General features: G+C 37.0%; 2 protein-coding genes across 3 annotated transcripts in view; one reads left to right on the forward strand and one right to left on the reverse strand.

Annotated features, from left to right (window-relative positions):
- Positions 1-346: 346 nt before the first annotated feature.
- On the forward strand, positions 347-6,900 carry gadd45gip1 (growth arrest and DNA-damage-inducible, gamma interacting protein 1). Its single transcript, XM_028823906.2, has 2 exons — positions 347-822; positions 6,206-6,900. The coding sequence occupies exons 1-2, from the start codon at positions 422-424 to the stop codon at positions 6,504-6,506; spliced, it is 702 nt and encodes a 233-aa protein (XP_028679739.1). The 5' UTR covers positions 347-421; the 3' UTR covers positions 6,507-6,900.
- Positions 6,901-9,494: 2,594 nt separating this feature from the next.
- zgc:158403 (tetratricopeptide repeat protein 39A) overlaps positions 9,495-21,676 on the reverse strand; it is a 50,108-nt gene continuing 37,926 nt past the window's right edge. The window contains exons 12-18 of one of the 2 annotated variants that reach the window (XM_028823905.2): positions 19,076-19,237; positions 18,872-18,963; positions 18,132-18,252; positions 15,578-15,689; positions 12,097-12,211; positions 11,193-11,309; positions 9,495-10,559 (exon numbers count right to left, since the gene is read on the reverse strand). In XM_028823905.2, the coding sequence (XP_028679738.1) occupies positions 10,442-10,559; positions 11,193-11,309; positions 12,097-12,211; positions 15,578-15,689; positions 18,132-18,252; positions 18,872-18,963; positions 19,076-19,237 (837 nt within the window). In that variant the 3' untranslated portion in view covers positions 9,495-10,441. Of the gene's footprint in view, positions 10,560-11,192; positions 11,310-12,092; positions 12,212-15,577; positions 15,690-18,131; positions 18,253-18,871; positions 18,964-19,075; positions 19,238-21,676 lie in introns of both variants that reach the window. The other variant, XM_051920580.1, reaches the window with a different exon arrangement.

Here is a 21,676-nt window from a genome sequence, read left to right on the forward strand (position 1 = left end):
TTTGTTTCATTCTGTCATTTACTGGTCAGTTTAAACGTTTAATTACATTTTTGTTATGCCTTATTGCGCTTTGGATTAATAACTACAATGTATTGTGCTGCTGCTGCTGATGATGAGGATCTCACAAACCTGACCGGACTTGACGCACGTGATCGTGTCAGGTTTGCGTTGCTATGGTGACTTGCTCTGCCACCCATTACATGTCCTGTTGATATTCCCTAAGCAGAACCGATGAGCAGGACAGCTGTCCCTAAAAAGATGCCAAGAAAAAAAGGAAACGGAGTAGCAACGATTTTACCAAAAAGGACTGAATCATTACCACTTTACAGTTTGGCTTTGTACGCTCCCATCGTGCGAGATGTATAAACAGGCAACCGTGTAGTCCCCCTTCTCTTTTTAGGACCCAAGACAGACTGCCAAAATGGCGGCCTCCGTAGTTGGTCGGAGTGCGCTATGGACACGGGGTTTTGTCAAACGACTTCGACTTTTACCGTCGATTCCCAGCCCTTTAGCAGCTTGCGGTACGATACTCAGGGTGGCATTCTATAACCCCAGACCTCTGAAACTAAACCTCAAAACCCCCTATATACCAGACCGGGATAGTGAGCGCACTCCGGAGTGGCAGAAGAGCCGCGAATTTGACCGTAAACTGTACGGGCGACATGGCTCACTGTCCGGTGTCGATGCCGCCGTGCTGTGGCCAACTCCGGAGAAACTGGAGGAGATCGAAGCGGAGGAGCGGGAGTGGCACCCGACGCTAGAGGCGATGCAGAAAAACATCGAGCTGAGGGAAAGGGAGCTGGAGAAGAAACGCCAGGCCAGGTAGGGGCAGAAATCGGGCAATATGGAGGAACACGTCGGACAAAATTAAATAATCACACAAAATATAGAAGTACTGTGAAATGTGACAAAAAATAAATAAGAAATGCGAGTATAAATAATTGTCACGATATATACTTTTCTTACGTATTTGATGCATTTACTCCGTTTGGACATTTTGTGTCATTAATAAAATACATTAGTAAAACCATTTATCCATTAACATTAAAAAATAAAAACAATATACGCACGAGAGTCACATCAGCTAAACCATTCAGTACAAGAAGGATCCAGAGATTAACATTAGAAACTGGTAAGAGAAAGATAGGTAGAGCCGAGAACCTTTCGTTTTTATTGCCTGTGTTTTTTCAAAGTGCCATTTTAATGACCAAGAGGAAGATGTAATAGAAGTTCTAACATTCTGCAGTTTAGGCACATGTGTGTAATATTTACCATGTAAAGATAGCACATTTACAATATTTTATATCTCTTTAAACTACATTTAAACAAACTGGGAAAAGTTTGTCGATCATTCTAAAAAGTAATAGAAATGTCATCCCAAAATATAATAAAACAAGTGCAGAAGTAAGAGGGCTGTGAGAGGGCGTCATCTTCGGCTTTACAAAAATTACACTTGGGGGATATATTAATAGTACACTTATGAATTAGTTGATTAGCTGAGTAAAATATCTTTAATCAGTTAAACAAAATATATATATGGTACACACCAGGCCGTTTTCCAAATTATGTTCACAATAGTGGAACTCAGTTTAATGGGGACAGAGAATAAATTATCCAATGTGCGTTGCATTTTTGATCTGACAGTTATTGCATTTGCGGTCTGAAAATGGAACCCTATTTATTGAAAGAATCTGAGCCTGTTTTCAATCAGATAAGTAACATGAGTTTATAAGTAATACAAAATTTACTGGGAATTGCATAAATAACCTTAAAAAAAAACTACGCTTAGAACAATCCAGATGAGAACAGGCCATTCAACCCAACAAAGCTCACCAGTCCTGTCCATTAATAACATCAAGTCACCCTTTGAAGGTCCTTGCAGGCCTACTGCCCACCACACTACTTGGTCACTTTTTCCAGTTGACTGTGGTTCTCCCTGTGTAAGCAAACACTTCCTATTGTTTGTGTGAAATTTACCCTCAAGTTTCCAACTGTCTTCTTGATGAACTCATTTTAAAGTTGGTCCATTGAACTAATCCCCTTCATAATTTTAAACACTTCAGTCAGGTCTCCTCTTAATCTTCTTTTGCTTAAATTGAAATGGCTCAGCTCTTTTAATCTTTCTTCATAACTCATCCCCTGTACCCCTGCAATCAGCCCAGTTGCTCTTCTCTGGACCTTCTCTAGTGCTGCTATGTCCTTTTTGTAGCCTGGAGGCCAAAACTGCACACAGGACTCCAGATGAGGCCTCACCAGTGTGTTATAAAGCTTGAGCAGAACCTCCTGGGACTCCACACATCAAGGTGCTATATAACCTGATATTCTGTTAACCTTCTTAATGGTTTCTGAACACTGCTGATCAGCAAGTTCTTGGCAAGAGTATAACTGACATTATAAAGGTCAGACACAAAGCATATCCCTTTATCATACCATTGTTGTATGAAAATAAATTTCCAGATACAATTTATTGATTATTCGCGATGAAAGCTGAGAAGTTGTGCTTGCAAGTAATTTCTCAAAAGTCTAAGGCTTATTTTATTCTCTCTTCATTTCTTTATTTCAGTGACACAACATGAAATAAGCCCTGAAATGAGAATCATCACTGCCACTCATCAAAGAGGGTGGGATCTAGCAAGTAGTGCTTTTTGATTGGTGAATCATTCCACAGAGTGGACGCATGTGTTTTGCTTGACTTGGGAATGTTGTGGCTGTGCACTGCGGATACAAGTGCAAGAAAAAGATGCCCAAAATCATTGTGCGAAGCAGCGATTTTAATTCAAGAACCTCCAGATTCATCATCAGCAGTGTGTGTCTGGAGTGTCTGCTGTAAATTTGGCATTTACATCCTTGCTACCAACAAGTCACCAGTCAAAAGACAGTACTTACTGTAGCCTGCCTTCACTACTTTGGCGAGTGGCAGTTTACTTTCAGGGATTAGTTCATGTTGTGTGCGGTGTCACTGAAATTAATAAATGATTACATTTGTAAAGAAATAAGAAAAAAATATATTTCATAACTCATTTAATTATTTACATTCACATTGTACAGTACTTTTACTTATTTGCATATTTCATTTCACCTTTTGTCACGTTTTACAGTACTTTTGTTTGCATATTTGTTTATTTACTTTTGCCTGAAGTATTTGTCAGTAGTGCTAAAGTCATACTGCACCCCTTCTTCAGTGTGTTGCTGTGTCAGAAAGATGACAGCAGCAGCAGTATGGCACTTCTTAACATGGGAGGGTTGCTGTCTCTCGGCCTCTGCTGTGCCCTCCTGTTACAGGGTGTCCAACTAGTAAGAGTAATTTTTAAGTATTTTGAAAATGGTGGTATTCTGCTGTTCCATTTGTTCAGCAAATTTAGTGCATCACTGTCATTATGAGTTTTAAGACTCCTGAAATGGTGGTCCAGGGTGTCCATCAAATCTTATTTTCATTGACCCTACTCCTTGGGGACAGTGACGTGTTCCCTTCATGACAGTATTACAGTTGTTTGAAGCTTTCTGTGTATTGTGAAAATGCTTTTTATTTAGGCCATTCAATGTAAAAATGGATAAAACAAATGACAAATCCAAGAAAATGAAAAGAGTACAGGTGCCAGTCATAAAATTAGAATATCATGACAAAGTTGATTTATTTCAGTAATTCCATTCAAAAAGTGAAACTTGCATATTAGATTCATTCATTACACACAGACTGATGTATTTCAAAAGTTTATTTCTTTTAATGTTGATGATTATAACTGACAACTAATGAAAGTCCCAAATTCAGTATCTCAGAAAATTAGAATATCAATTAAGACCAATGCAAAAAAAGGATTTTTAGAAATGTTGGCCAACTGAAAGGTATGAACATGAAAAGTATGAGCATGTACAGCACTCAATATTTAGTTGGGGCTCCTTTGGCCTGGAGTACTGCAGCAATGCGGCGTGGCATGGAGTCGATCAGTCTGTGGCACTGCTCAGGTGTTATGAGAGCCCATGTTGAATGAATCTAATATACAAGTTTCACTTTTTGAATGGATTTACTGAAATAAATCAACTTTGTCATGATATTCTAATTTTATGATCAGCACCTGGAATAGTGCTCAGCGTTAATCTCAAGGAGTACTAGCATGGCAGTAAATTCACTAGTCCAGCAGATTTAGCCCATTTAACTCATTTCATCCACCTTTCCTCACGGTTTCCCTTAAGTGCCCTTCAGCATCACTATTATGGTTTCTTAGTTAACCTTCCTGAAGAGTTTGTCCCTCTTACTTGTCACTCCAATGGATTATTTTGGGTGCATTGCCATTTTCCTTTTTGAGACAGAGCAGAAGACAAACCTCATTCTATGCCTTCTGCAACTGCACTCTGATTAAATACAGTGGATTTAGTACGCGTGCAAACTGCCCATCGTTTTCCGCACTCATTTTTGTGTTGTAGACTTAATTTTAAATGGAGAGGTTTTGCCTTTTTGTCCGCCAACTCATAATGACAAAGTGAAATGTTTTCAGGAAGGTTGGCAAATCTATTAAAAATTGAAATCTCTCAACAAATTCAGCACATTGTAGAAGCCCCTTTGGCAGCAATCCCAGCTTCAAGTGTTCCTGGCAGGTCTCTACGAGCTTTGCACACCTGCATTTGGGAAGTTTATCCCATTCTTCCTGGCAGGTCCTCTCAAGCTCCATTAGATTGGATGGGAAGTGTCCGTAAACTGCCATCTTCAGGTCTCTCCAGACATGTTCTATGGCAGGGGTTCTCAAACTCAGTCCTGGGGGACCCTCTGTGGCTGCAGGCTTTTGTTCCAACCAGATTCACAATCAGTGATAATAACTGATCTCATTTAATTACCTAGTCTTTTTTCTCTTCCCTTAATCTACATACAGAAAAGCACAACTGTACGAGTTTTAAATTTCTAAAATTATTTTTTTTAGCATCTTTAAATGATCAAGTCATTTGTTCTGTTACTTTGACCTTTTTCCGTTGTATCCTAATAATAATTAAAATGAAGCAGACACCTGGGAGAACAACGCTGAATGATGAAAGGCTGTAAGTATGTTAGCGTCAGACCTACTACTTTGTAAATAATGGATTAAACAACATCTTTGGAAAGAACAATGAAAATACTGTTTAAAAAAACTACACAAGTGCTTAGTACATTTTAATAAAAAATTACCAAGCTTAGCTTCATAATTTTTCATTACTCCAAAACATAGATATTGGGTAATAACAGATCACTTCATTAGGCTAGTAGTCCAATTAAAAACAGAAGTTGGTTGGAACAGAACCCTGCAGCCACAGTGGGTCCCCAGGACCGAGATTGAGAACCCCTGCTTTAGGGGGCTTAAATCTAGGCCACCCAGACTTGTCCTGAAGTCACTCCAGCATCACTTTGGCTGTATGTTTTAGGTCCTTGTCGTGCTGAAAGCTGAACCATCACCCCACTCTGGGATGGTGTGCACTCTTCTTCGAGGACCTCGATGTATTTCAGTGCATTCATCCTTCTGTCAGTTCTGACCAGTCTCCCTGTCCAATGCACCTCCATGCTTGACCATAGGGATGGTATTAAGCAGGTGATGAGCAGCGTCTGGTCTTCATCCAGATACTCCTCAGATTTCTGCCCAAAAACTTAATTTTTGTCTCATTAGACCAAAGAATCTTTTTTTCTCTCCTTATACTTTGAGTTGAAGCGGGCTATCCTATTCATTTTACTCAAAAGTGGCTTCCATCCAGCCATTCTCCGATAACACTTAACTGATGGGAGTGCCGCTGAGATGGTCAACCTCCAGTCCCGGCAGAGGACTAGTCCTAGTGGTCTCAAAAGGTGGAATACAGGATACAGTCAAGTTCTCATTACGTCTCAAGGATGTCTCTGAGCACATTTTGGAGTGCTGCAGCAAAGGGTCTGAATTCTTCTGTGAAGAAGAAATTTTAGTTTTCGGTTTTTAAAAAAATTGCAAACTTTTCTGAATATGTTTTTACTTTGTCATTATGGGTTATTGAGTTCAGATTGATGGTCAAAGATGTCACATTTATCCATTTAAAATTAAATCTACAACACAGTAAAATGTACATAAAGTGAAGAGGTTTGGATACTTTCTGAAGCCATTGTACATCGATTTAATTTACCCTGCTACTACACTTTTATCTTTACATTTTGTTAAGTCTAACGCCAGTAGCTCAGACTATCCTCTTTTTGTTTCTTACACTACATTTTGACTTTCAGAGAAAAATTAATTGCTGCAAACATGGAAAAAATGCCAAAAATGGTAGAAGACTGGCGCCAGGAGGCCCGCAAATTGAAGGCTAAGCAGCGCGAGGAGAAGGCCCGTCGGGAGCGTCTGCTGGCAGAAGCTAAGGAACGGTTTGGTTATGCTCTTGACCCTCGAAGCCCGAAGTTCCAGGAGATGGTGAAGGAGATAGAAAAGGAAGAGAAAAGGAAAAAGAAACTGCTCAAAAGAATGAAGGGAAATTCCAAGGGTGAAGCGGCATCGACTGACGTTAAGCAGGCCGTGCAATCCACATAGAGAGAGCGCGGCTCACTCCTCGCCCATCGGAGCTGTGAGCATCGAGGTTTGCACTGCCATCTTGGTGCCTGCTGTTATCACTCAGATGTTAGGGACACATGTTTGCAGTGTACCGCTGGACTGTAGTGCACTCTTGCAGATTAATTTGGAAAGACCATTTGGATTGTAATGTCTTGCAATGCCACATTCTGCTTTCTGTACTTTTACTATAGCACACAAGATAACTTTATTTAAATACCTTTTATCCTTGTGATGTACAGACACTACGAGTGTTGACAAGTCTAGCTGACCTCATTCTGTGTACAGTCTCTGTAAGAGGAGTGGGCATTTTTTTCTGCCTCATATGTTGTGGGTTTATTTATACTGTATATAAACAGAGAATATGGTAACCTGGTCCATTCACGTGTTTGTTTTCCTTGCTTGCATGCTTAACTCTGAACTGAAATATTAAAAAAATCAGTATTACTTCACTTTTCCAACATGAACCATTGTGAAAGAAATGCACTTTTATTCTGAAAAAGTGTTCACGAAGGCACGCTAAAGCCTAAGGTTCTTTTTATATTAGTGGACAAGTGCTTGAATTATTAGCCTTGATTTACATGTACACACCACAGTACTACAAGGCTGGTACTTTAGGCATTTACTGTATTAACATTTTCACCAACACAAAACACAAAACTGTAGAAGCTAAAGTGCTTATTGTGAACACTTCTTCACGATAAAGCAGTTATTAGTAAGAACATTTTAGTTAAACAAGATGAGCTGTAACATAACTAACAGTCAAGTTTGTGTTCTAAACATATGGTAATTCAGTCCGTATCCCTAAAGCCAGCAGTACATCACACAACTCCTAGCTGAAGAGGATGTCACACTTGCAAACAGCAGTTGCTGGGTCTCCTTGAGAGTACACAACTAGGAATTGCAGAGGATGACAAGTTACAAGACTCCATAATGTCTTTCCAGCTCAATACATTATGACAGCAAAGTAACCCTTTTCAGCTCGACAAACTTTTTGTTCTGGGAGGTGTCATCAAAGGGTAAAGTCCCAATAATGGCGGACTCATGAAACAAGAACTTATGTAATAAGGTTCTGTGTTCAAAGTCAAAACAAAAATGTTACCTGATTCTTCACAATGGTTCTGACAGATGAAACACAGTGTTTTGACAGCTTCAATTCATTTTTTCCTCTAAGGACCAAATTGTTACACATTTTTGGTACTATGCATATTTGTAGTTGGTGATGAGAATATGCATTTATATACAGTGTGTACTTTGATGCTGTGCCGAGACCTATTAACTGGAACAACTTCAGTTTCCTACCAACACAGAAATCAGCTTTTTGAATGGAGTTGTCTTAGGAGAGTCTGCACTGATGGAAAACAGCACACTGGGTGTCTTCACAATGACACACAGTTCTGCGGTGGCACTAACTCCTGTTTAGTATACACAACTTAGCCTAAATTTAGTGACATTCATTTTTTATGACTTATTAATTTCTTTTATGATTTAACAATATGAACTAAGTTTAAACCAAAACCTAATGCTGTATGTTTGTGCAAAGACTTGAAAAACGGAAACATTACTGTCAAATATACCTTTTTGGTCTCACAGTTACATTCTTTTAAGTGCTGCACTCTGCACATATGCTTCTAAATTGACCATGTTGATGTATTCTAGGGTGGCATGAAGGGTGCAGTTGCTTTATGCCTCTATGTGGTCCTGGGTTTATACATCTCTAATGTGGAGTCTGTACATTCTCCCTTTGTGGGTTTTCCTGTTGCATGTTGCTTACACATGCAAAGCAAGGACTTAACTGTACTCTGCACAAGAGATAATAAACGTGAACATCCCAAAAGACATGCAGGTTAGGTTGTTTGCTGGCTCAAAGTTTGCCCTGAGTGTAGGTTCAGGTATTCTAGTGTTCCCTGGACTACCTGCCCAATACTGCCAGTGTAAGGGTTGACCTCCAATGATGCTGGACTGGTACAAGTGTGTTCAAAAATTAATTTGTTTATACAAGGATAAATCAAAAAGTAAAGGCAATTTGAAAGTTACACAGTAACCGCAACAGATAGAAGTAGACACACTACAACATGTTCACAATGGCTTAGTTGGTAGTTTAAACAAGCACATAATATCGCTCTGGCATTAATCTAAATGAGACCAAGGTCAAATGAACATGGACGCTCCACTGGGGATCGCACTGTTGTTGGAACCATGTGTCGTAGTGACATATCTTTGGACAGAGGGAGTGGAAGCTGCTGAAATTCACAGAAGGATGCTGGCTCAGTATGCAAGTGAAAGCAGCAGGACTCAAAGCAAAGTTTATGATTAGGTATAGAGATTTTTAAAGTGGAAAGAACTCCCAAGTGTAACCAACAAAACTCCATCTGGTCAATTATAAACATTACACACACAAGCCCACGTCAACATGGCCAATGCCTTCATCTCAGAAAATCGACAAACTACACTGTTGTTGTTGCAAATTTCGGTATCAACTTTGGCTTATACCATTAGCTTCAACCTGAGCATTTTAAAACAACCCATAAGCCATCGTGAATTTGTTGTATTGTGTCATCTTCTATCAGTTAGTGGTTACCACGTAATTTTCAAATTGCCTTTACTTTTTGATTTACCCTCGTAGTATAAGACACAATGGAAAGATGAACAAAACAAAATGTCCAAAGAATGATCAAATGCTCAAAAATCCTAAGAGGGAATAAATATCCAAAAGAAAAAATACTGAAGACATTTGGACATTTCAAGTGCTGAACCTGATTTTAAAAAGGACCCAAGGCAATATAAAAAAACAAGTTTAAAAAAACCTAAAATGATAAATAGCTTTACTGTCTCCTGTTGTTAAAATCAATTATATTTAAACTGGAGCAAAGCTACTGTTACAATCAATATGAGTAACTCATTCTGCACAATAAGAGGTGTATATCTACTTTACGCCTCTGACACTAAAGGCATGTAAAAGGAAAAAGATTCTTTGTAAGATTTATTTTATGAATTAATTACAGAAGGTCAAAAATAGAAGGCTCAAAAATTTGATGAGGCTTAATAAATTAAACATATACAAGATTATTCACAAATATTTGCACTTGGCCAAATTTTCTTAAGGTGTAAACACACATACATACACACATACATACATTCACACACATACAAACACACATCAATAAAATCTGCAATTTCAATGCCCAATAATCCTGTTACCTTCTAAATATCTTCTGTGCACCCCAGTATCTTGGGAATAATTAAATAAATGTAAATGTCTGACCCCGGATTGTACAGGATGCAGGATTTATTCTTTTAACAATCAAGCCCCAGGTCTGGGGCAGTTGTGAGGAAGTTCTCATTCATAACATTTCACAACGGATGTCAGAGTTGGCACTTTCAGTTACACAGAGGCTAGACAGTGCAGTTATGTTTGCAAAGGGCGTATTACTTTGCCTCTAAGGACCTCAGAAGAGGTCTAATAATGGTTTCATTTACAATCTAAAACAGATTTCAAATACTGTGCATAATACACCAACAGATGTCAGGTTTCTGTTGGTTGATGCAGATCAGTGATGCCTTAAAAAAAGTCATTGTGAGCTCCAGGCTCCCTCTATCAAGGAGTAATGATAAGACCTCTGTGTGATACAAATAAGGTAGGAAATCTACAGTAACTGTAAAACATAATAAAAAGTCGGAATCCTTGAATGTGTATGACAAGAATTAAGGGCTCTCCTTAAGCTTTTGCGCCTGTTAATTAGGTGAAAGCCATGTAGCCTCTCACTTGCCCATGTGAACCTTAAGACCGAGGGTGGTGAAAGCAAGTGACAGAAGAATTGTGCACCCCTTTTTCTTCCCACCCCTTTTCCGTTATTTTTTTCCTCGACTGCTACTATGTGCAGAAGTCCTCCTAGGAAAGTGTGACAACTGTTCCTTTACAGTTCGCTGCTGGGGCCCTCTCCATTCTCGTGGGGCTCAGCTTTTAATTTGGAAAGTGCTGCATGAATACGAAACAATGTCCGAGATTCCATTGAGTAGTCCTTGTAGTTACTCCTGGCCAAAAACAAAAGAAATAAAAACAGTGTTGTCAGAGCTTGCTGTCATTATTAGAGTACAAGGGGAAAAGTATGTAGAAAATGATTAGGAAGAACTACTTCAAAGTAGCTGCCTTTTTTTAAAGAATTCTTCTAAAACTTAAACCAGTTTAAAAAAAAAAAAAAACTTCTGGTTTAGCAGACTTTTTCAGAACCTTTGTTTATTTTAGCTTCTGGTCCGACTCTATCCTTCTGTAAAGGTTTCCATCACTTGGAACAGGACCAGGGGACCTGACCTTGTTTCTTCAGTTTTAACACACAGTCTATTAAGTATTCTAAACTGGTTTCTGCATATGTTCTGCAAAAGTCATATGAAAATAAAGAGTATGCCAGACCAAGAAGCTGCTGCATGGGCCCAGACTTGAGAAGAACGTCAATGACTCTAAGACACACCATGGAAGCTTTAATCCAGGACTGTCATTTTCTCATTTTGCCTTTTTCTTTTCTGTTATAAATTGATCCCATTCATCCAATGTACCAAAGTATCATATTGTCGAACACTTTCTGATAGTATTCACAAGAAAGGTGCTACAGCATATACAACAGATTAAAACTAAATATTACTGACAAAATTAATTATCAGATTACTCACTTGGCTCGCTGCAAACTTTTAATTGCCTCTTCCTTACGTCCCTGTTTGATACGCAGCAGACTTAGTTCAAGCATAGCATTGGGAACCAGATAATGGTCAAACCGAATCTTTTTCTCACTGTTGGGGGTTAAAAAAAATGTTAGTATGTGTAGGGGGTATAGATTAGAGAATGTTTCAGCAGTGCCTGGCTATGGGGTACATGGCATAGCAGAATGTGTATCACAGGAAAGATTTCAGAATACAACATGGCTTCATTCTTAAAATGTACTGAAAAATGGGAAATTGTAAAGAACTATTGGTATACAGTTATGCCAAGTATCTGAGCTTCTACAAACAGATTTTTAAAAATTTAAACACATTTCAATTAACAGTATTTGTTTTTTTTAATTTAAAAACACAACCCAATCAAGTGTACATAGTATAATATTACAGAAAATGAACCTACGTTAAAATCCTAGTTAACATTTAACCACCCACCTTACCTATTTTGAGAGCTAGTATGTCCAAAAACTGTTATGAGACAATTCCTCATTTATATCAGACCCCAAAAACATAACAAGAGAGAGACAGAGGCCAGGACGGCTATTTTAAAAGGACATTTATGTGCAAACTCATTAATTGGGCAAGACACGGTTTTCCCATTGAGTTATGGACTGTAAGCAGTTTAACATATGAAAAAAAACAAGTATATTGACATTGACCATCCAGTAGTTGTTGTTTTTTTTTTTTTTTGAAAAATAAATGTTGACGCCTTTACTGTGTGGCATGAATACTACTTACTGTATGAAGCATGCCCGTTAATAGAAAACAATTGTAGCCATAGATGTCTGAAGGTGATTACAATGTTGCAAGACTGATGTTTACAGGTACAGCAATTTAAAAAAATAAGAAGAAACTAACTTGCCTCTGAATAACAGAAGAGAAACACTTTTCTGCCTGGCTGATATCACCTTGGTGTTTTAAGCAGAGTCCTTTCAACAGAGTGATAACACAGCTGTCGTCAACTGAATATTCATTAGCTGTGGAGCAGAAGACAAAACTCATGTGGAAGACTTCAGAATAAAAACAAAAGTTTCTATATATACATTCAAACATTCATATGTCATACTGAACATTTTAGTACTTTTTTTTTAATATATGTCACTATTAGGGTTGGGAATTGTCAGGAAACCGACAATATACTATCACTTTGTTATTTGGGTCACAATTCAATAATATTGTGATTATGTTTTGTAATATATTGAAGTATTGTGATTCAATTCTGCAATTAATGGCAACTTACTCCCTTTTTTAAAACTGTCTAACTGAAGGCAAAAGAGAAACTGCATCCCATCCATCCATTTTTCAAACCATTTTACCCAGTGAACAGTCACATCCCAATAGGCAAAAATATCAGTCTGTTACACTTAATCAGAGAAAATTCTTAACCCAATCCATATGACTTAATCTCATTTTTCACAGTGGAAATCAGTGTCAAGTGTCCCAGCAATCTCCATTGTAAGATTAGGAATATTCAGTTACAGTACTTAAGACACTCACATTGGCACATAATCTGATGACCGAGGCTTATGAGATGAGCCCTTATGCACATAGTACAGCTCATACCAGCTAGAAATGGACATTCGAACATATCCTATTTAAAATATTGTCTTAACATGCAGTATACAGATGTGAATTTAAAATTCTTAGGGGGTCGATGCTTTTCATTTTCTTGGTAAATTACTTATATATAAACACAACATATATTCAACATTTGACTGTTCCCAAATACTAAAACAGTTCCATGTTACTCATGGGGAAAAAGTCATGTAATGCTTCCTATCAAATTAGTTTTTATCCTTTGCCAGTCAACATGGTGATGCATTTTAACCAGTCAGGACCAATGCACACAAAACCTCCATCAAAATCTGCAAACGTGTAAACTGATGTAGTTTCAACTCATCAGGTTGTGAATTCTACAAAAAATGATATCATATAATTCAGCCTTCAGGTCCAGATGACACAGTGTACTTGACTTTAATATGCTTACAAACTGCATGTTTCAGGTTAAACTCTTTTTTTCACTTTAATATTGTGAAAACCAAAATTAACTCAAACACACAACTCAAATAGTACTGGAGTATTTTGGCATATAAAAGATGTGAACAGTAAAGGCTGGTGGTGTGTAATGGGCATGGGGAATGTTCTTTGATCTCATTAGATTTCTCAATATTAAGTAAGCATCCATTGAATGCCAGGGTACTTAAACATTATTTTTTTTAATTTAATTGATTTTATTGTAGAAACAACAAACATTATTGATCACACGCATCATTCTATTGACATAGTCTATCCACTTTTCAAATGGATACTTCCAGAAAGGAAAATTTGCCAGTGTGATTTCAAGTTACATCAATGAATGCCTTTACATTCCTCAGGGCCTAAATCCAACAAAGTACCCTTTGGAATTAGGTGGAATGGGAAATATATAGGTAGGAAACAGGTGATGTTATGGAGTCAGCATGGATCAAAACCCTCAAGGAGGGTTTCCAACACCTCACTGAATCCATGCCTTGAATTCAGAACATTATGTGGGCAAAAGGAGGCCCTATCGTCTTTAATAAAATCCCTGTGTGCGTCCAGGTGTCCGTGTGTGTGTGTGTGTCTTCTGGTGAAGTGCGCATGCGCGGGGCATGGTGCGATGCGTGATATTACTGTCAGAGAAAGTTTCAGGCGTTTTATGGAACTATAAACCAGTATTACTGCAAGAGGAAATTAAAGGTACACAATACAGTGACGCATACTACAGCCACATACAAGCCAGTATTGCTGTCAGAGAAAAATAAAGGCATATTACCGACGCACACGCCTGTATTACCGCCAGAGAAAATTAAAGGTATATTACGGACGTACAAGACAGTATTACTGTCACAGAAAATTAAAGACACACAATACACAGTGGCAGCCCACGAAGGACGGTCAGCTCAGCAAGTAAACATCAACAAAAGAAAGAATGAAAGAAAGAAAAATACGACCAACAAAAAGAATGAAGTCAAAGTCCCTTGCCATTTAATATAGACTGTTCCTACTAATGTTTATGCACTACTGTTCTAGCGCCCGTTATTGTAACGGGCTTAATGACTAGTTTAGTAATATATTGGTGTGGCTAATAACGTGGTTGCTGTAATTTGCAGCAGCTAGAGGACATATAAGAATTGAAATGGTACAAACTAAAGAAGCCCAACTGAAGACATTGTGCTGTCCAAAAATGTATTACTACGGCCAGAGGTGCTAGGCTTTCCTATGAGCAACATTTCTGCACATACAAATGGCAGCAGACCTCACCCTGGAAAGTCAGATTTAAGAAATATGTGCTTTTTTTGAGTCTACGTAGAGGTCAGATCACAGTAAATGATCACTAATCGGAGCACAAAATTCTACAGTATTAAAGAAAAAATTGCCAGATCAGCATGCAGTGCTGCAGACACAGTGCCATGGCGTGAGATTCCTCCAATGCACACTAAAAACTCTCGTCTCCTTAGTTTGGTATACCTGAACAGCCCTACTCTATTCTTATTGCATCTTTAAATTTCTCAAATTTCAAACACACATATTAACATTTAAATTGATTTATTTGGCTGACACCTTTATCTAAGGTGACTTGCAACACTGAAATACAATTGGTTTTATTTCTTTAGTTTTTCCAAGTGGGACATAGGCAGGTGAAGTGACTTGCTCATGGTCAAACAGTGTGTCAATTGTGGGATTTGAACCCACAGCCTCAGGGTTTGAAGTCCAAAGCCTTAAATATGACAACACACTACCTTTCCAATCATTCATGAGTTACCAATTTCAACACACAAGTTGAAAAGACAAATCTTTGCACATTATGGAAAATATCTCATGGTCAAGATATTCGCAAAATACACAAGCTTACATAAATTAAGCCAGATGGAAAGATTACTTAGTATAAAATGGAAGACAGGTCATGTCTAACATTGTGTGTAAAGAATTTTTTCAAAATACATGATTAAATAAATTTCAAACACATTTTCTTTTTCATCCCAGTCATATGATGAGCAATGAGACAAAATAAAATGCTCAGTAAAAATGTATCAGAAGTGAGCTGGAATTTATGGTACTCTATTTTTCTGATGTTAAATATTACCTTGAGTGCCTCTCATTCACATAGTCCATAAGTTCACTTAGCCTTATGCTTGGTATTCACTTTATTATTTATTAATTCTGGTGTATTTGCATAAGACTGAATATTTTACAACAACAAAGTATTTGGGAACTGGGAAGACCAAATTATCACAGTTAAAATGAATAAAAACCTCATAAATTAATACATTCTGTTCACAAAAAAAAGAGAGGTCATACAGATATTTTATAATGATGCCTACCTGGTGTACTCTGCAGCAGACGTTCTGCATCCAGCAGCGTCTCCAAAATACCATCTGTCAAGACCCTACATTTCCCAACCATGGTGAAACCATTCCATATATACATCATCTCCTGAAAAAAATCCATATATCCATTTCATTCAGTAAAACTCACAAATTCTTCAATACCCAATTAAGCAGACATATTATAACACATTCTTACTAAAAACAAGAAAACACAAGCCAACTCACATTCTTTTTCTCCCAAGTGTTTATGAATTTCTTGTAATATATTTTGTAGGCTCAAAATGTCACTATTATATGCACATATTCCTTTGGATAATATTGGGAAAACCAAAGTATATATCAGCATTGACAACAAACTGTTCCAAGTGTATAAATGTCCTGAAGTTTGTGCCCTACTGGTATTTTTTTTTGTTTGTTTGTACAAAGTAGCATTAGAAAACATCAGACGCATATGTATGAAGCTGCTGCTGTGTGATTTTAGGACTATGCATACTGTCACACACGTGCGCAAGGTAAACAGATTATGTGCTCAAATGTCGGACCTGGGGTTGGTGCTGCCTTCTAACTCTTTCTCCTTTTGTCCCGCTGACCAACACAAAGATACCTCAGCATAATTCCTCTTCCAGTCCTCAGAAGCCCCTTTCCAATATCATTACTTCCTCTTCTACTCCTCAAGGTCCCACCGTACCATGACGTCATTTCCTCTTCTGGTCCCCAGGATTCCACCATTCCATTTTGAACTTGGTCTGGAGAAGACCTAGTATTAATCTTTTCTTTTTTTTTTTTTGCTTGTGTGGCAAGCATACAGGGTGGAATCCCCAAATCTTTATGGTCTCTTGTGTCTCTATATTTTACAGTAGTTAATTTTTAACATATCTGTTGCCTTACATTAGCTTAAAAAACATCAAAAGAGCAATTTTATTTAACTTCATACAACATGGTGTAATGCAGGGTTGAAATATATTTTGGCTCTCTGTACACCTCACCAGATCTAGTCAGTTTAGCGTTAGGTACTTCTTGAGGTTGGGTCTTTCAATAAAAACTAATAGACTAAAAAGAATAGTGAGTGCAATGGTTAATATTCCATTAGGGGCTGAAACACAGAGCACAATTAGATCATAGCAAGGTGAGTACATCAGAAAGCAGGCCTAAGGCCAAAAAAAACCCAGAAAATGCACAAAAGACAAGGCTGCAAACTCGAACTGAAATGATATTAAAAATGAGCTCTTACTATGAACAGGGTGCTTAAACAGCACTCACGATTACAAATAACTGTAGTATGTGAAGTTCTAGCTTGGTGGACAAAGAATTGTGGCATGAAAATAACTCAAAGCTAATGTTAGCAATCAAATATGATTACAAAAAAAGCAATAGCAATTGCTACTAGATTCTATCAATGTAACCATAGTTACAAAGACCTATACATTTGTATGTTCAAAATGTCTTTCACCTACAGCCAGCTGAATCTGGCAGATTCAAGACATGAGGATGATCAGATATTGCGTTATTTTTATTTTATTTGATTTGCTTAAATCCTAATAATGCTAAACTTACAAGAACTGCAACTACATACTTCAAATCTGCATTTGTGTATTTACAAAAATGCTACCACTGCAATTTTTATTTACAATATGAAGTTTATATATATTGTTTTAAAAAACCTTATTAGCCCACGTTGCCTCTTAAAAATATCATTATAAGAACTAATGGAATATTGAGCCTACTGTAATAATCTTTTCTCCACCTGGAGTAATTCACTTAATAGTTATTACGGGAATGAATGAACCATTATAAAGCCCTTCTAAAGTAAAGTAGTTACATGAATGAACCAAGGAAGAGAGCCTTCTTTATGATTTAATTAATTTTCTAACAGGAAAACAAAAACAGACAAAAACAAAACAGCGATGATTTTAAGTCGTTTTTTGTGCATTAAGGCACCATAATTATATGACAAAGGCAGGGAGAGCAGACTGAATGGAAAGGATGACATACGAATCAGCAGAATACATATCCATAAACAGATTGTATTCTGTTCTGTACATTTCACAAAGGACAAAATATGAGCATGAAAAGAGGTCAGCATCAAAAACTATCAAAGCTATCAAGGTAGGCTGTGGTTCACATTAACTGTAATGGACAAAGAAAGTTCATGAAATGCATTAATACATGTAAACAACGCTATGATGGAAAAAGAAAAGACTACTCCAGACTTAAACAAAGGCAGAGAATTAATAAATAGTCAAACTGATATACAGAGAAATTAGTTCATATGAATTTTCCAAAGACATAGTATTTTTATTTTCTAAACAAATGTATATGAAAATGCATTAAACACAGATACATATTATTAAACACAAGCACCTTTTAAAATCTATACACATTTTCAGGTCTTATTTGAAATAGTAAAACGTAGCATTGCAGTTTCTGGTGTTTGATGTTCAGGGAGGTAAAAGGCATTCCAGAGATGTTTCTGAGACCCATGATTAACAGACTTCCTACTTCACATCTTATCAGAGGGGCTAACACTCTACAAAGGCGAGTGACTCACCAACACAGGCACTGGAAGTTTCACAGGAGAACTTGCTTTGTAGCGCCGTGCTTTGCGAATTGCAAACTTTTCAGTAGGAGGGGACTTGCCAGCAATCTTCTGTTTGAATGTAGGCACCTGTCTAGGAGAGTGGTGAGAATGGCATAAAATATGGTAGATGTAACAGACAGCACAGAAACAAAGCAGCTGTGAGCAGTTGATAATGATGTATATTTATAAAACTGAAAGTGTGATGCCTCATATATTAAACAGACATTTATATCCAATTAATTCTTAAAATTTTAGAAGAAAATTAAAGATGACAGTAAAATTCAGAATGTAATGCACACTGTTCCAGTAATTGGTTGACACTGTGACATGAGTTATGTCTTGCTCAAGTAACAAGGATTAGTAAACATTTGTCAAAGTCTCTCTAAGCTTCCTTCCAGGACAATTCAGGTGAGCAGCACCACATTACACTAGTTGACACCTCCATGAGTTTTTCCTACTGAGATTTATATGGAAGTGCTACATTATAGTGGGCTTTAGTGTAAGATGATCATACAATTAAGTGTTGTTTTCTTAGGGCTTATGCAATAGTGCATACTTTAAAAAGCATTTTATTAAAGAGACTGAATAATTCCTTCATAAAATGTGCTGTGATAGTGATCAATTTGAAAAACACTTTACAAAATAATAATTTACTGACCGAAGAATACGTATTTATCATTTTATTCCTTTCTACAATCCAGTTTTCCTACCTGAAGAGTTCAACCTCATCTTCTCCAAAAGGTCTTGCTTCATTTGGTGGCAACATGCTTAAGTAGGCTGCTTTCATATACACATACATAGCCTAAAAACCAGAAAGTGGACAAGTGAGAAACTACTACAGCTACCGGCACGAAGAAACAATAGCTACCTCTGTATACTGCAGTATTTAAAAGTAAACTGCTTAATAAAAATACCTTGGACCATCGGCTCTCCTTGCTAAGTAAATCTGCATAGAAGTAGGCCATCCTCCAGTTCTGCTTGAAGCTGTAACACCACATCAGCTCCCAGAAACTCATGTGATGGAACTGCTTCCAGGCCTGCTGGGCAGCACAGCCATCTTCAAAGCGGGCAATTGCCTGCAAGAGACAGCAGTCATATTTCTGAGCACTTCTAATACCAAAACGTACCATAAGGAATAACTGACAAAATAATTTAAACACTATTTGAAAGATTAAAGATTAATGATTAACATTTAGCAGCAGTGTTTACCATGAAATCAGTAACCTGGTAATGGCCACCTAACTAAAAATGATAAAAGAAGCACAAGTCTGCCAAAATAACAATTAACAGTTAAAAAGGCAAGCTCATATATCTGAATTGTCAAACGCATGTAAAGCTTAAGGTAATGTAACCTATCTTGTGAGAAGACTCACTATGAAAGAGATTATAAAAAGGAGTCCTCTAAAACGTGAACATTGTTTGGTCAAACACTCTGCAGGTACACATCAATCTGAAAGAATATCCTGTCCTTTATAACAATGCAATGAAGTGAAAGCTTTCATTCAACTGAAAATTTTGCATCTCAGAGAAAAACAAACATGAGAGCAAAACCAGAAACATGCACCTCACATTCAAGGAGTATGTTTTAACAGAACACCCACCAAATCTGAAACACCTGCTGGATGAATATGAAAGGGTTTGAAAGCACACATAAAACACTATCAGTAAATGAAGGGGGGGGGGGGGGGTATATGTTTGCTGTCATAATGGCTAAAGTGTGTCCTACCACATACTTAATTTCAATGCTCTCTTTACAGCATAATCCAAATTCTTAATTACTTTCTTTTTCTACTGCATAAATTAGATCCTCTGAACAGTTCAACAATATAAGGATATTAACTCCTTCCTTAATGTCAGAACTAGCTTTTATTAAGCAATAACTTTAGTTTTATTATATTTTACTTATGGAACAATTACTACACAGATGAGGTCTAAAAATTAAATCTTTTATTTGTTTATGTACCAGGTTATTTTATTCCCAATCCTTAATCCTTATCCAGATTATCTTCCCAAATATCTAGGTATTTACTGTGTATATTCTCAAATACTTTATATATCAGGCTCCAACGACTTCAAACATTTGCTATACTATTTAACTCATGACTTAGTCTTCCGGCAACAAAAGATATTTACATTTTTTTTATTTTCAAAATGTTTTACTTTTACGTCTCACATTTCTTTTATTCACTGCAATAAAGGCATTTCCCATGAGTAAATATTAAATAAAGAGAGAAATAAGAAAATCAAAGGCAAGTCCAGACCCAAATAAATGTATTGACAAGTAACAATGAAAGAACAACATTAAAATACCCTGAAGCACAATAAAGTGTATTATAAAGGAAATGGAGAATACAGCATGTGAATATGGCCAGCGTGAGTCTCTTCTATTTTGGCATTTAGGCTAAAGAATGGCAGAGACAGCCATTGATAAACCCCTGAAAATAAGAATGATATGAAAACGTGCAAGTAGAAAAGAAGGTTTGAGATGAAAAGAAGATACAAAGTAAAGTAACACAGAAGAAAAGAAGGCCAGAAAGAGGAATGTAAAAGAATTAGGAACATTTTAGGCATGAAGTAAGTCCTTGGCTTCTGACACAGGCAGATGTAATTTATTTGAGCTATTCTGGAACAGAAAATTTCTGAGGTTTTATTTTCACACTGTTAAGTCTTTAAAACCTTCCAAAGATACATTTATAGAAAATATATTTTCCAATAACCCTCACAAAGTTATGACTCAAATGACAAACTGATAGATTAAAGCTATGAATAAAAATTCTGAAAGTTATGGTATGAAAAATATCTTGCATTAATTCTGCAAAGTTTTTAAGGCTCTGGATTTAGCTACAAATTATATTAAATTGGATACCATAGTGTTTTTTTTTTTTTTTTAAAACAAGATTAAACTCTTGTATTCTTTTTTTTGACCACAGACAAAAATACAAATATAAATACGTAACATTTTTTAAGCACCTGCTAAACACACACTTTACACGTATTACATTTTAATAACAGTGTGCTCTTTCACTGCTGTTTATATCTCTCGGTTTAATTTAAAGCCATCCAATTAACAACAAACAAAGGGGATCAACGGGTAGCATGGCAGCACTAAGCTCGGCCGCCTAACAACTCCAGCCAGATTAATCCACATCTTGGCTCAGTTGCTATCTGTGTGAAGTCTGCAATAATTTACTGGATGTTTCGTTAGGGTATATTCTGGTTTTACTTCCATATCCAAAACACATGTACAGTATGTAACTATAACAGGTGACTATTTCTGGGGTTTGGAGTGGAAGTAATTTTATTGTACTTCCACCCCATCCGATAATGGTTATTGCCTTGCATACAATATTGCTGGGTTGAAGTTTGGCTCATCATTGCCCTATAATTATATTATGTGGGTTCTGAAAAATCGATGGAACAGAAAGAGAGCAGATGTAAGAATTTCAGTATTTAATAATTCTACTTAGTACAACTCAACAAAAGGGCAGAATGAAGTAATTAAAGGAGCAGCAATA

Source organism: Erpetoichthys calabaricus, chromosome 17 (assembly GCF_900747795.2).
Source record: "Erpetoichthys calabaricus chromosome 17, fErpCal1.3, whole genome shotgun sequence".
NCBI classification, from domain to species: domain Eukaryota; kingdom Metazoa; phylum Chordata; class Cladistia; order Polypteriformes; family Polypteridae; genus Erpetoichthys; species Erpetoichthys calabaricus.

What these genes read in the sequence shown, in the direction of transcription:
- gadd45gip1 (XM_028823906.2), top strand. Translation starts at nt 422, where the DNA reads ATGGCGGCCTCCGTAGTTGGTCGGAGTGCGCTATGGACACGGGGTTTT. An exon ending in GAGAAGAAACGCCAGGCCAG is followed by an intron (nt 823 to 6,205) that starts GTAGGGGCAGAA and finishes TTTGACTTTCAG; the next exon opens with AGAAAAATTAATTGCTGCAA.